A 16,572-nucleotide genomic window follows, 5' to 3' on the forward strand; every position below is an offset into this window, starting at 1 on the left:
TGTAGCTTTACTGTGGCTAAACTGACATAACATTTACCGCTCACTACCTGTCTGAAACCAGTTAGTCTGGATTTCTGCACTGCTGTGATGATTTAGATACAAACACTTTGCCCTCTCAGTCACACTTTATGCAGTCAAGGCTGCAAGAACTCGTACTAAAATATGCCTGAATACAGACTTTATCCACTCGACCTCAGTGAAGAGCTTGGGACCATTCACAGGCACTTTTAAAACAGAAGTAGGAAAAATGGAAGCCAATCTTGGTAAGTAAATTGAGAAATATTGTTTACTTTTTTGAAGCAATTTGAATAAAAATGAATCAGCATGGAGCTGCAAAATGTACTTGAGGCTTATCACAAGGCAAAACAACTTATAAAGTCTATCCACAATGCTTTTTTGTTGTTTGCTAATTTTTCACTGCAGATTGTGAATACCAGTTAGTCAGAAGCAATGATGTGAAAGAAAGAAATCTGTCAACACATTCCTAAATTGTTATTAAATGTATTTGTTTGGATTTGGATTGAATAACTAGAGGTCATAGACAAAATTCATGTGTTTGCAATTGGAGCATGTAGTTGTAGGTTTGAGAGCCCTGTTAGCCACTAGCTAACAAAAACAGAAGCAAAACCAAAAACACCCGTCTGGGCATTTGCTTTTAGACAGGAGACATGCCACTAAACCAGTTATGCCAGAATTTCCTTTTTTGCCAGGAAGGAAAGAACAGCTTGAGTTCCCAGCAACCTTTTGACAAACATTCCTCCTTATGAGAGCTCCGCCCAAGAAGCTTTGTATATGTCAACACAGTTGAGAGAAAAACTTTCCTAAGAAAAACAGCCCTGCAAAATTATGCTTTTGGTTAACTTCTTAATCGTGTTTTGACACTGCAGTTTTCTTCGTTGCCTTCTATAGCATCGTCTGAGCTTATATATTTGATGCCAGAAAAGATCATTTGTGTGTTGCACTGCATTACATCATATAGCCTACGCTTTTCAGCTGTTTCAACTGATTATTCTGTCAATAAGAGGCACTGAGGCATTCTTATCTGAATTAATATTTTCTCTTTTTCCTCTTGTTGCTTCTGATCACTTATTCATTTTGGTTCGGGGTCATTCTAAAAATGTTTCACTATTTTAGTTTTGACTTGTTATTCCTCAGACAGAAATGAAAGGCTCAGAAATAACTCTCCCATGCACAAATTTCTTAGAACGTTCCTCTTGTGTCAATCATCTAAAGCAGTGGAGACAACTGTGGTGATAACGTCACGCTGAATGATTCTATTCTGCTCCTCATTTTGAGGAGATAAGCCCGCCTTCTATTTTAAAGCTTCTGTGCCAATCTGGTCACAACAAGCTGCATTATCATCAATCCAAATAAGTTGTTTCACAATCCTAATAAGAACACAATATTATTTATTTTTATCTGCAACAAAAAAGTTTCAATATTTTCTTTGTTTTTCAGAGGAGACTGAGATCAGGCTCATACTCATAGGTAGTAGATGGGCTGGCAAGAGTTCATCTGGTAACACCATTCTGAGAAAGGAGAGATTTGAGTGTGGCCGAACAAGAACAGCTCAGTCTGAAGTGCGACATGGATTGGTGGACGGCAGGAAGCTCACTGTGATTGATGCTCCCGGTTGGAGCAGCTCCCTCTCCCTTGCTGAGATCCCAGAGGGGGACAAGCAAAGGTTTAAACTCAATGCATCCAAGTGTCCGCCTGGACCAAATGCTTTTCTCCTCGTTATTCCAATAGACTCGGCTTTCTCTGTGGAGCAGAAGACGAGTGTGGAGGAACACATGAAGCTCTTAGGTGAACGGGTTTGGCGATACACGATGGTGCTGTTCACCTGCGGGGATTACCTCGGGGAAAAGGCAATAGAAGAACACATTGAAAGTGAAGGACAGCCACTCAAGTGGTTAATAGAAAAGTGTTTGAATAGGTACCATGTATTTAACAACAAGGACAAGAGTAACTTATCTCAGGTCACAAAGTTGCTGCAAAAGATCGAAGAGATGGTGTGGTACAATGGTGGCAGTTACTACAAGGTAGAAAAGCATATTTTCCAAGTCATCAAAGAGAAGCAAAAGGAGGTAGCTGAGAGGGCAGAAGAGAGAAGGAAGAAGGCCGAGGACCAAAGACAACACATGAAAACACTCATTCCAGGTGAGTGTGACAGAAGGTGCACTCAAGCACATCCCCTGTATTATATATTATGACATAATGGCAGCAAATCATGGTACCATATTTATTCAATCAATGCAAACATCAAGATGAAAGGACTAATTTGCCACTTTATGGGACATACAACTTCCCAGAATCATAACTGTGCCCATCCAGGAAATAATCCACCACACAACTTCCTGTAAAAGTATTTGTTAATACAACTGGATAGATGTGTGCATTAAAATAAAGACTGGATTAAACAAGGTTCATATAGCAGTACGTTAGGTGGATTTTGCAAAAGTCAAACAAAATCAGGTTGTTAAAACTGCATGTTAAGCATACAGACATGAAAGCAATGCCAGTCTAACTTAAGCATCTGAAAATGTCAAACTATTTATTTTAGCATTATGTGCAGGGAGAACCTGGAAAAAAGTGACATTTAATGCAAAGAAAGACTGAATAAAGGGACATTTTACAAACAAATACATGCATCTAGAAAAAAAAAGAATAAATTATACCTCAAAAAATCGCATAAAATTCTGTGTTAAAACGACATTGCAATAACAAACATTTCCAGTTTTTAAAGTCCACTATTTTAATGTGTTGAATATGCTAATGAATTTTATTACCACATACTTCCACTGCCCTTTGCGATTCAATGATTTTACAGGCCTGCACATGCCTTGATAATTTTATCTCAGTATAAGCTGCTGTAAGCTCCAAGCCTAACCAATCGTTGTTTTGTCCGATAACAGAAGAGATGAAACATATCCCAAAACTCCAGATGATTCTTCTGGGAAGCCGAAATGTTGGGAAAACCTCTGTAGGGAACACTATCTTGGGGTACAAAGACCAGGAAGATGGAAAAAGAACGCCAAATTCTGTTACCTGCCGGGGTTTTGTGGCTAAAACTGAAATCATTCTTGTTGACACACCAGGCTGGTGGAAAGGCTTCCCTGTGTTCGACACTCCTGAAGCGATCAAAGATGAACTGATGCGCAGCATGTTTTTGTGCCCTCCTGGGCCCCATGTCTTCCTCCTGGTGATAGATGCAGATGCATCATTTAATGCCAAACACTTAGATGCAGTGACATCACATATGGAGCTTCTTGGTGATGGAGTGTGGAGACACACTATTATAGTTTTTACCAGAGGAGACTGGCTGGGAACAAACAGCATAGAGCAGTACATCGAAGGAGAGGGGGAGGCCCTACAGTCTCTAGTTGAACAATGTGGAAATAGATATCATGTAGTTGATAATAAGAATGCAAGTGATGGTACACAAATCTCAGAGCTGCTGGAGAAAATCACTGAGACTGTGGCAGCCAATGGGTGGGGCTACTTTGTTCCAGACCAGCAGATATTTCAGACCGTTGAAGAGAGAAGAAGGAAAGTGAAAGAAGGAGCAATGCTGAGGCAAAGTCAAGTCAAGGCCAAACGAGAATCCCTTGGAGGTATGTTTCACTATCACCTAGCATCAGTGTCACAAGTAAAAACGTGCCGCAATGTCAGAGCTGTTTCCACACCCTCATATTAAATAGATAGCAGAGATGGACAAAATATAGAAATATACTTCAAAATTTGTTGAAAATGCTAGAGGATATCAGTGACTGTAATAGATACAATGTTTCTGGTTATTCAGTAATGATAGCAGTATAGTGTCTGTCACATGTCAAATAACTTGTCAATGTCCAGGTAATTACATCTTACCAAATGCAGAAATCCGTTCCCAAAGAAAATGTGGAGCTGTAGAAAACTTTTTTTAAAAAGAAAATATAAATGTACAATCTTACCAGTGACAGAGCATTCTCACTCAGATCATATGCAACATGACATTTTCCCATTTCACTTTGCTCTGACAGCTGTTTTCTTCTCAGTTTCCAGTAATAAGCTGCAGGAGCTGAGAATAATACTGCTTGGTCAGAAGACTGTTGGAAAGAGTGCAACAGGAAATACTCTACTGCATAAAGAAGTCTTTGCATCTAGTCAGAATGAACAATGTCAAATGCGAGAGGGGGAGGTTGTTGGCCGACGAGTCACAGTGATTGACACCCCGGGCTGGTGGCAGGACTCCTCATGCTGCACAGATGAGATAGACAAAGAAATTGCCCGAGGTTTTTCACTGAGCCCAGCAGGAGTTCATGTTATTCTGCTGGTCATTCCTTTGGACCTGACATTCAGAGATTCTCAACGAGTCACTCTGGAGGATCACATGAACCTTTTTCATGCCACTGTATGGAAACACGCAATGGTTCTGTTCACATATGGAGACAAACTAGCAGATAAATCTTTGGAGGAGCACATTGAAAGGGAGCATAGTGCCCTGCGCTGGTTGACTGAGAAGTGTGAGAACAGGTACCATGCCATTAACAATATGAAAAAAATGGATATGAATCAGGTGACAGAGCTGTTTGAGAAGATAGAGGAAATAGTAGCAGGAAACAGTGGCAAGCTCTTCAGTCCAAACATGAATGAAATGCACCTGAGAATCGAAGAGAAGTTCAAGAGGAAGCAGCTGAAACATGTGCTGAAGCAAAGACTAGTGCGGGAGTACGGGAGGAGAGAGCTGGAGCTAATGAAAGAGTTCAAGGAAACACTCCATGAGCTGCAAAATGACATTAGGGGAGGTGCGATGGGCACAAAATCCAAGTCACTGGGTGAGTATTTTGAGGAAGATAAAAAATATGTTTCTATTCATCCTATTTTGTAAATGATGATTTTTTTTTATTAACATGTTTTGATGATTATTATTAGTTGGTGACAGGGTGAAACTGACCAGGTCTACTGGTCAGGGGAAGAGAGATGGCAAGGAGGAAAAACTAGATACAAAAATCAGCCAAAAAATTAAAAAGCTGGATGAAGATATAGAGAAATTATCACATTTTCTTGGAAACAGCAAGGAATTTTTGATCCCTGATTGTAAGTCCAATTATATTATCAATCATAGCATTTAAAGTATTATCAGGCACAAAATAAGTCTAAATGTGTGTTTTGTTTTCAGTTAAAGGAAGCAGTCCAGCACCTTCTATTCCTGAGTCTTTCTTAGAGCGCAAACAATCAACCAGCAACTTTGAGAAAGTTCTGGGTTGGTTATCGAATCTTCATATCGGCACAAATGTGGAGAACCAGCTGACTCTCAACTTCTCTCAAACATCAGGCTACAGATCTATGGTGTCATCAGACACCTTTGACTTTAACGGAGAAGTTGAAGTTCCCGAGTGAACAAATTAAAAGATTACTGCATTCTGTAGTGAATTTAAAAATGTAGAGAAAAAGAGTCCAACAATACTGTGAATTTATGGGGTAGCAGCGCCTCTCATGTTGGAGAACTGTTGGAGAATTGGCTCAGGTAGCTTAATTTGAAAAATAAACTACCATTGCTTGTCCCAGCCTCATTAGCACTGTTTGCTTTTGAGCAAACAAGGAACAGTGACTATGGGGAATGTGATCGACTGCTCACCCACTGAGCTAAACCGGTGCCCAGGGGGCACGGCTCTTAAATATGATATATATCATAAACTTAGTCTACATCCTTGAGTAAGGTGTTCCAGAACCTGGAACCTCTATTTATTTCTCTTTATTTCCCTTCACTGACCGCGGTCCTGTCCGTTCTGATTGTAATAACTCAAAATGAAAAGAAAAATAAATAAATAAAAAATAATAAAGGTTCAACAAAATATGACAATCAAGTGGACAGTATAGCAAAAGCTGTAATTTTCTACTTGAGAAAATAAAGCTGTTGGGCATTTTTCTTGGCCTTCGGGTAATAATTCTAATTGCAGTGCCGGTAAGGACATGAAAAAAGAAAAAAAATCATCAATTAAACTGGAATTTATGGACAAAGTGAAAGAAACTGTCGGACCGAGGCATCAAAGAAAAGATATCATGAAAAAGAAGTTGAGAATGCCAAGTGGAACTTCCTAAGACCCGAACTCTTCCACAGCATGCATTTTTAATTTCTCTTTGATATTTGGGCATATTGGCACCTGATGAATGTAAAAACAAAGAATTACCAGATTTTTTGTTTCTAAGAAAAATTAGAGCCACATATGAGGATATTTGTTTAAAATGTTGATAGACCAGTAGCAGTATAATGTCCTTGTAAGTGGATATCAGGCTCTTGTAGAGCAAAATTGAGTATTTGGTCTAAATAACGCAAAATGTGATGTCCACATATGTGGACGCCAGATCCTAGGAGGTTAAAAGGTTAAAGATGACAGGCTTACAACATCAGCATCATCCACCCCAGGTAGCTCCCCTTCCATTACCCCTAACGTCACACCCCCCCCTCCGCATTAGTCCCTATTCTTCACCGGGTCTTCATTGCAGGCACTGGTTTCACCTGCATCCTGCACCTCTGTTTGCTGAACCTGAGACCCACAGTCCCAACCCAAGCGCAGACATGGGAAATGAGGGAGGAAGAGAAAGGTGGCATTTCTTCGTGCTCCGATCTGTGGTACAGAAGTCTTTCAGAGCCAGAGTCGGTGGGGGACTTCTGAGGATTTCTGCAGGCCAAAACAGGATTGCAGCCTGCAGAAATCCTCAACCATGGATGGCACCAACACCCAGGTCAACCTCAAGGTGGATGACCCTGCAAAACTTATACCACCCAAGATTGAAATCTCATACACTGAAGCCAAGTGGCAAACCTCATGGCCACATAAACTCAAACCTTGGGACATGAATGTTTTGACACCATCAGGCTTCTGAAAACAGACCAGCTATGTAGCTTTGTATTTTTCCGATTCCACATGGGTTTTTTTTGTCCTCTGGTTCCACATTTGCCTCGCTTTCTACCTCTGTTCCCTCCGCCTCCATACAATTTAAATCAAGCATGCCGCGTGGGGGGTATGACGACCTATAGTACCTACAGTATTAGCTCACTAGCACCAGACTGCACTGCTACTCCTCCCCATCTCACAAATGCATCAACTTCATTTGTAACCCTAACATTGGTAATGGGTGCGTTGGTATGCATCACCTAGATGTCCCTGTTCCATTGTCAGCGATGACTTGAGATTAAAGTTGAAATATCTTGCCAGCTTTTTGCAAAAGTTGTTTACTTTAAGATTGCTGGGGATGCTAAAGTGGCAAGGTATTTCAGTCTGTATCTCAGGTTCCTGTCTTTATAGGTTAAAATTATGTAGTGCTTTTCTCCATCAGCATGCAGATGGAGAAATATGGTATATGTCTGATATTGTGCCCAAGCCTGCAATGGGTTTGCTTTGGCATGAAATTTCAGCTTTTTTTCATTATGTAAAAGAACATCTGTGGCTATGTGTCTGCTGACCTGAAGTGATTTCTTTTCCATTTCCATTTCTAAATGGTAAGTAGTACAGTTTGTTGGGTTTGCAATTTTTTTCTTTCTTTTTTTATGTGACACTGAAGTGCCCAATTTATCAACTTTTCTGAGGCGCCAGACCTGTTATTTAAATATAGACATGTATGGTATTTACAGAAACATGAGAATCTCAGCTTAATACTCATTAAACCATTTACATGTCCACCAGATACAGCTAAAACAACAAGGAATGAAAGAACAGGTAAACAGATTCTACAAAAAGATGTAAACAAAGATCAGATTCCCCTGTTCACCCCACAGCATATACACAGACAGACATTGTCTCTGATGAAAGGATAGATCTCACAGATTTCAAAATTGGAAGTGTCAGCCAGCAGCAAAAGAAGACCAAAGTTACGCTTCATGTTTGAATAACATTAGCATGAATTCTGTCTCACCTTTGTGTTTAATCCACCACGATTAAACCATATTTCCTGCAAAGTTCCATATACCAGTGTGCTTCAAGAGCAGTTTCCCTTCATAAATCACTATTATGAGCCTTATTCGCTTGTTTACTCACAGACGCATTACGCAACAGCAGTGTACAGTATGGCTGTCTACTTTTCTATCACTACAAAAACATATATTAACTGTAACAACTTTAAAGAGACTCTTAATTAAAACATAATAAAACCCTTTCCCTTCCTGTTGGATGTGCAGATGGTTTGTGTGTGAAAAAGCTCAGAGCTGCTCTCCTATCTATAATGCCGTCCCAGAGGCATTGTAGTGACCTTTCACTGTTGAAGAGACTACCCTGTCACTCCAATTGTGCTCACTCCAGTGGCAGCAATGCTGCTATGCAAGGTGCTCGCCCATTGCCTGCTGATGGAAACAGTGTGGGTTTCAGTGCCATCCCTTAGTACACTTCAAAGCAAATTTATCTGTCACACCCTGCAGTTAGTTCATGAGCAGGGTTTAAAATTAATCATCAGGAATAGCTTTCTGTTACTTTCATTTCGTAGTCTGTTAAATCTGATACTACAGTTGGTTACAACATGCTGTCATGCAGATGGGTTTTTTTTATGAGCTGCACCCTGGCTGAAGACTTTGGTTCGACACATCTTTAGCCAGTGAACTAACACTAAATCATGCTTTCTGAAACTTGAATGACCAAAATGTACAAGTTTTAGTCAATATAACATGACACTGAGCAACCGAGCCTATAAACTGCAACAGCTTACTGTTGGAAATTTTATCAGAATACAGTGAAAAATGAGAAAAACTAATATTTTTCTCAAATCATTGCGTGAAATTGTCATAGTCCCTCATCAGCTCTATTCTAAATGTGCCTCAAGCTACCACCCTGAAAGCTTCTGCTGACATATGTAATCAGTTCCTTTCTTTCTTCGTAAACAAGGTTGAGTGTATCAGGTCAGCAATAGTACTTCCTGCATATGACCCATCCATGTTTATTCTCCGCTCAAATTTTAGACTGATCTCGAAACTCCCATTCCTTTCAAAGTTATTGGAAAAAATAGTTTTTACCCAATTCAATGCATTTTTGGATACCAATGACATTATGGAGGTTTTTCAGTCTGGTTTTAAACATTTACATTCCACTGAAAAAGCACTTTTACAGGTTTTTAATGACATCCTTATAGCAAACGATTCTGGAAGCTCTGTGATTCTTGTGCTTAAAGGTGCAGCACTGGATTGGCTTTGTTCCTGTTTGAGTGACAGAACGTTCAGAGTTAATATTAAAAATGTTTTGTCCACCTCAGCCCCCCTTTCTTGTGGGGTTCTTCAGGGTCAATCCTTGGTCCTCTTCTGTTTTTTTGTACTTGCTCCCTTTGGGCTCTATTCTTAGAAAACATGAGATATCCCTTCACTGCTGACAACTTCCAAATTTACCTGCCTTTAGCACTTAATAATCCAGGCCCCATCCAGTCGTTTTAAACTGCCTTGAAGATGTCAAGGCTTGGATGGCTCTGAACCTTTTGAGCTTCAATCAGAGGTAATTATGCAACCCACTTATTAATTATGGTTGGCTTGGGTCATACAAGCCAACAACATATTGAACAGCATGTCACAAGTCTGGGAGTCATTATGGACTCGGGTTTTAAATTTAATAAACAATTCAGTTCCGTGTTGCAAAAAAGCTTTTTCCAGTTAAGGAAAATAGCAAAGCTTAAGCCAGCTTTGTCAAGGTATGACTTAGAGAAAATAATACATGCCTTTATCTCAACTCGGCTCGACTATTGCAATGCACATTATGCTGGAGTCAGCCAAGCATCCCTCTCACGTCTTCAGCTTGTTCAAAATGCTGCTGCTTGTCTCTTAACTGGTACACACAGGCATGAATATATCTAACCTATCCTGTCCTGTATTCATTGGCTTCCTGTTAATGACAGAATTAATTTCAAAGTCCTAACGTTGGCCTATAAATGCCTAAATGGTCTTGCTCCTCCATACCTTCCTGATGAATTTCAGCCTTATATTCCCTCGTGGGCCCTTAGATCAGCCGACCAGCTGCTTTTGGTTTTCCCAAAAATGAGGCGGAAACTTAGAGGAGAATGAGCTTTTTCAGTTGTGGCACCCAAACTCTAGAATATACTGCCTTTAACTATTAGACAGGCCTCTTCACTTCCTGTTTATAAATTCTTTTGAAAACACATCTTTTTTAATTAGCATTTGGACGGGTGTGAATCGATATGCTCTTTTTATTCTCTTTGTTTTATTTTATGTGAGAGTTTTAATGTGAGAGGTTTTATCTTTCGTTTTATCTCTTGTTTTGTTTTGGTGCAGCACTTTGGGCAAATTTTCAGTTTTTTTATGTGTGCTATATAAATACATTGGATTTGGAGTTTACAGAGGTCAAGTCCTAGAGATATTTTCCCACAGTCTTCCACAGAGCCTTCTCTTTTTGCAGTTAGAAGTACGACCCAGTGGTGGTTATAAAGTTTCAAAGACCTCATCAAATATCTGCAAACACACAAAAGTACAGATTTCCAGGCAGAAGTAATAATGAAATGTGTGACACTCAGAGAGAGACAAAGATGTGAAAAAGAGGACAGGAGAGGAAGAGGTGATATTATTTTTAAAGGTACTTAATCCTCAGTTAGTGACATTTGATAAAGTACAGACTTAGTTATTTCATATTGAGACGTGTCTCTGACAACAAATGGATAATTTCATGTTATTCAAAGGTTATACGAGACCTGTATTTACTGTCGGTATTAAACTAGGTAATGTGCAGTGTTGGGGTAGATGTTTATAGTGATGGATTGCTGGACTAGTGCAGGGCAATTCCAGCTTAGGTCCTTGTTACGACCCGGCTCGAAATGATCGTAACAAGAGCGGGGTGTCCCGTGACTTCCCACGCCCAAACAGACACAGCCACAGCATCGGACTTTTAACAATAGTTTATTGACAACAAGGGCACTCACAGTAGTGGGAGTGTATAATTTCGGGGTGAGCTAAGGCCAACACAACAAACAAAACTCAACCTAGGCTTCGGTTCCCCTCTGACCTGTTTACGGAAAAGAAAAGAAAGAAACAACACAGTCTGACCTCCCTGGTCTACAAACACAGGAGAAAAGAAGGCTTCCCAAAATAATCGGCAGCTCACCCCTACTTGCTCCGCACTTCACACACATGCCCGACTTTTAACCAAACAGCTATTGCTATGGCTGCTCTATGGGCTCAAAATGTGGTCATAAATATTTTGTACTTGTAAATCAGTTTTGTACTTGTAAATCAGGATTTGTATGTGTAAAAAGAATTTGTGTGTGTGTAAAAAAGATTTGTGTGTGTAAAAAAGATTTGTGCGTGCGTAAAAAAGATTTGTGTGTGTGTAAAAAAGATTTGTATGTGTAAAAAAGATTTGTGTGTGTGTAAAAAAGATTTGTATGTGTAAAAAAAAATTGTGTGTGCGTAAAAAAGATTTGTATGTGTAAAAAAGATTTGTATGTGTAAAAAAGATTTGTGCGTGCGTAAAAAAGATTTGTGTGTGGACTTAGCCAAAAAAAACCCTGCAAGTTACAAGTACGAATTTTGACCCAATTTTTCTTCCTTTCATCTGATTGGTGAATGACATGTCAATCACAAATGTAACAATCCAATCAGAGAACAGATGGGTTTGGCTGTCGGAGGGGCGCTTTTTTTGAACTGCAGGTCTTTGAAGGGAATAAATGCCCTTTTACATGCCAACCCAGCGTTTTCCTTCATCACCAGGAAGGAAAACAGTCTGTGGTCGTCCGAGTTTGGTGATTTTTGTGTCACAGGTCTACGTGTTTAATACAGGGACTTCCACAGCCTTTTCAACAGCGCTGAGGACCGCAGGGGGGGCAGTGTTTTGGAAATGACAGTCTTCATTACAAAGCTTTCTTCGTTATGAATTAGCATACATGTTTTTATTGAACATTTGAAGAACTAGCAAAAAAACCCAGAAACTCTTGTAGAGGACATAAAGTCAGAGATAAAAACGACAAGGAGCAGGTGCATCTAGTACAGGTAGAGCTGCTGCAAAAACCCACAGAGCCCAGCAGCCAGCGCAACAAATTCTGGATCCTTTGCTTTTAGTTAGCAATTAGCATTAGCAGCACATCCTGCATCTGATGTGAAAGGACTTTTATGCTGCGCACTGTGACTCACAGCAATGGTCCCGGGTCAGCCCTGGCGTTGTGTTAAACTAATCCTAAAGTAATAATGGTATTTCTAACCACTGACATACCACAACTTTATCCTTTCAACAGCTGCTGAAAGTAAGGGGACCTAACTGCTATTGGATATTTATATAGAGATTACCCTTCAAGGACCTGCAGTTCAAAAAAGTGCCCCTCCGACAGCCAAACCCATCTGTTCTCTGATTGGATTGTTTAATTTGTGATTGACATGACATTGACCAATCAGATGAAAGGAAGAAAAATAGGGTCAAAATTCATACTTGTAACTTGCAGGGTTTTTTTTTGGCTAAGTCCACACACAAATCTTTTTTACGCACACACAAATCTTTTTTACACATACAAATCTTTTTTACGCACACACAAATCTTTTTTACACATACAAATCTTTTTTACACACACACAAATCTTTTTTACGCACGCACAAATCTTTTTTACACACACAAATCTTTTTTACACACACACAAATTCTTTTTACACATACAAATCCTGATTTACAAGTACAAAATATTTATGACCACATTTTGAGCCCATACAAGTACACGGGAAGTCTGCCACACCCCCGCACCGCAGCTGTTCGGTCGCCCTTTTATAGTCCATGTGAACAGCAGGAACCAGTTACATCAGGCCGCTCCTTAGGTCCACCAATCACAGCCGAGCCCCTGCACAGGTGAATTTGCATACACACATTAAGACACAGATAACCCACCAACACAGGCACGTAACAGTCCTGTTTAGCAGAGGAGACATGATATGTGAGAAAAATGGAGTATTGAAATATAATGTAATAAACAATATTGAATATTTAGTTAGTTAATGCTTCAAAATAACTACCAGACATGAGTGCTGCTGAAAGCAGCCATGATGGCTCATGTGCTGTAACATCTGCTTATATAGCTGGATGAATTGACAAAGTGTTGACCTTAGAGCCAGTGCAGTCTGGAGCTCACAATAAAATTAATTATGTGGCTTTTTTCTGGTGAGTCATTTTCTTATGCTACACCACTACAATGAACTTAGGATTCCCCTACTTGTCCAGAGCTGAGCAGCTCCTGCAGGTGTAATGTGTAGGTGGCTCATTACTTTTGTTCATATAATGTAGACCTGGGCTGTCAAAATTATGATTTTTTTATTATTATTATTATTATTATTATTTTCTTAATTAATTAATTATTTGGTTTGCAAACATTTAGAAAATAGTGATAATTTCTGTCACAAGTACTAAGTCCCCTGTGTTTTTATGTGCTGTTAGGTAATTTAAATTTATAACAATCATTATGCATTACTTAGTGCTGGATAGGTTTCACATGAAGACATTTTAACTCATGGCATGACTGTGCTCTCGGATAAATATAATAATGCACAATATTTGTCTCTGCAGCAGAGTAAAAGTAGAAAACTGCATGAAAAGAAAAGAATTAAGCAAAGCACAAGTAGGCCTATATGCAAATTTCATTTAATAGCCAAGTGATTTAAAATTATTTTTATGCAACTAATTAGCTAATTATTAAGGAACTAATAATTGTTAAGCAACCATTGTTAGAACTGGATCTGTAGTTTTATATTTTTAACCAGATAAAATTTATTGAGCTTCTTTATTTCAGGTGTGTCCCTGGTGCCTCATTTCTCTGTCCAATAACCTTGTAAATAACTTCTAATGTAATTTTACAGCTCAACCATAAACTACTAAAACACTTCAGACGTCTTTGTATCTCCCTAAAACTATCTTGGGTTAAAGTTTCTGCTGTTTGCCATTTCCTCCACTAGAGAGCCACAAAGCACAGCAGGTTGTTCTTTTTCTTTATGTTTTTACGGCAGTTCACATCTTTTACATTTGCATTACTTCCTCCTTCTGTTATAAATAGTTAACGATTATTAATTGTTTTTGCAGATGTCCAAATTAGTTTACAGTTTCTGGAAATAGGTCATTTTGATCCCTCTACTAAGTTAACAGATGAAGTATATTTTTAGCCCTGCTCCCTTTTATGCTTTCCTCTAACAATAACTGTTATTGCATCTTCATGCCTTTTGTATTACATAAGAATAAGAACTGTTTCTGTTTCATGAAATTGATGCAATATCCAGTGAGATGTTTAAGTAAGTGCGACCAACCCCCTACTTATCTCCCCTACTTTATAACAGAAATGTTTGCATTTCTGTTGCCTGTGTTTCAGAATCTCTCTCAACTCTACTGGTTCTCCGTGTGTTATTTTTATGGATAAACACTCTGCCTTCTCACTGAATTAAATTCTTGAGTTTGCTGGTACATGAATACTGCGTTTTCCCTTGATTAAACAATACTGAACAATATTTCATAAACCTAAATCCTTGTGGTGTCTGGCATCTTTTCTTTTCTGTTTTGTAACCTGCTCATTCTAACACTAGCAAAAAAACGAACAAACCCTAATTTGACTCCAAAACAATGCACACTTATACTATCTGACACTTTGCTTCTGAAGCCACTTTGATGATGGGGAATCATTACTGCTGCTCCTGTTAAATCTGTGTGACTTTTTTAACCCAAATGTAAAACACTGGTCTTGTGGCCATCTAGTATGTTGTTTATCTCAAAATGTAAACAAAACATTTTAAAAACGGTTGTTAATTTCTCTGTGTGAAATCTGACAAGGTATTACATCATCATATATCAAGATAAAGTGTACCACATTCATTTGAAAAAAATAACAAAAATAAATATATAGCTTATCGCAGATTTTCACTTGGTTATTCAAATTAAATCAAATGATGAGTATTCTTGTTATAACATTGTTATACTACTTTTATCTTCTTTTGGGCTGAAAAAGAATATATAAATGACTTTTTTTCATGGTAAAACAAATGCTTCACTTTCTAAAAATGTCCTAAATGCAGACAATGACAGTGAGAACTTTATTTAAATTTACTTCTACTGGGACTCTCATGCTACTGGAGTATCATGTGCAAGAACTCAGCAGACTGATACTGACAACCAAAAACCTTATACAAAATCACTGTAATCTAAATTATTCATGCTGTAAGTCTGCCAAATCACAGGTGAAAGTATCTCATGGATTTAAGAAGAAATTGTGTTTTTCAGTTATTTCCTTGGTTCAAAGAAGCGGCTGGGATGTGTGGAACCTTGAACTCTGCTGAGATAACAGACACAATGTTACTTTGCTTGTGTTTGCTGTTGTTATGTGCTATGAGATTAATGTTTTGTTCATCAATTTAACTCACGTCAATCATTTTATTTTTAGTAGCATAAATAAAATGATTTAAACAAAACAGACTAGAACCCAAGTGCTGCACAGCAAGTAAAATCATTGAGGCAAATATGACTTTTTTCTACTAAAGTTTATAAATAATAATCTTAACCGTTATAAATAGGAAAATAAAACTTTTGAAAGCAATTACCTTAAGCATAACTTCTATTATTTACAGTCGCTGGCGTGTTGGTTTCTTCATTTTAAGTCTGCACTGATATCACGATTAAGTTCTCAAGTTACTGTATCTATAAAACCAGTTAGACTGCACTGTTACACCAATCTATACACTGTGTTTGCTGGCTTTGCTTCACTTCATACAGTCTGTGTGAACTGGCAGTAGAATATGCCTGAATACCTATTTTCCTCAAATATTTTACCTGGAGATAGAGTTTGTCCATTCTGACTTCTGCTGAAAGCTCGGGGACGTTGAGGAGAGAGATATAAACATCAAGTCAACATCAATCAAGCTCATGACAAGTTAGCTTTCATAGCTTAAAGCTTGATAAGTTCATGCGTAAAATACTGATATGTTATAGTAATAATTTTTTAAAATCTTAAATATAATAAATCATTGATATAATTAAGATTACACTGTTTATTGCCCATTATTGCTATTATTTTTGTGCAATAATATTAGCATTTATGGAATAGGGAAAATAAATATCATAAACACAATAAAACCAGTTATGTTTGGCCAGAAGGGCAAAATGGATTGAATTCCTGCAGGCTATCAAACACACATATCAAATGACTCAAAATTCCACTTCAAACTGTTTCGTGTACCTTGAACATACCCAAGAGGAAAAACTGCTACGCAGTTCAATGAAAACTTTCTTCAACAAAGCAATTTTTGTTTTTTCTCTTTATTCTTAAGTCTTGTTGACGTTGCAGTTATATTCTTGATCTTCTCAGCTAAAGGTTTGGATGTAAACAAACTGGTAATTTAGTTTTGCTTTTAAATGGTTAGGGTTAGGTTGTGTGGTCAAAGTAGATCAACTCAGTCTGAAGTGAGACATGAAGTTGTGGAAGGCAGGAAGCTCACTGTGATTGATATTCCTGGATGAAGGAGTTGTGTTTCCCTCTCTAAGATCCCAGACGGGGACAATCAAAGGTTTAAACCGCCTAGACCAAATACTTTTCTCCTCGTTTTCCAATAGACTCAGCTTTCTCTGTGGAGCAAAAGATGAGTGTGGGGGAGCACATG

At 38.5% G+C, this 16,572-nt stretch overlaps 1 protein-coding gene across 1 annotated transcript; it reads left to right on the forward strand.

Annotated features, from left to right (window-relative positions):
• Positions 1–138: 138 nt before the first annotated feature.
• LOC146361948 (GTPase IMAP family member 8-like) lies at positions 139–8,358 on the forward strand. Its single transcript, XM_084922715.1, has 6 exons — positions 139–263; positions 1,459–2,160; positions 2,916–3,614; positions 4,038–4,817; positions 4,915–5,079; positions 5,162–8,358. The coding sequence occupies exons 1-6, from the start codon at positions 248–250 to the stop codon at positions 5,380–5,382; spliced, it is 2,583 nt and encodes an 860-aa protein (XP_084778841.1). The 5' UTR covers positions 139–247; the 3' UTR covers positions 5,383–8,358.
• Positions 8,359–16,572: the final 8,214 nt, after the last annotated feature.

Source organism: Perissodus microlepis, chromosome 23, assembly GCF_051167445.1.
Source record: "Perissodus microlepis isolate ML-2025 ecotype Zambia chromosome 23, ASM5116744v1, whole genome shotgun sequence".
Classification (NCBI taxonomy): Eukaryota; Metazoa; Chordata; class Actinopteri; order Cichliformes; family Cichlidae; genus Perissodus; species Perissodus microlepis.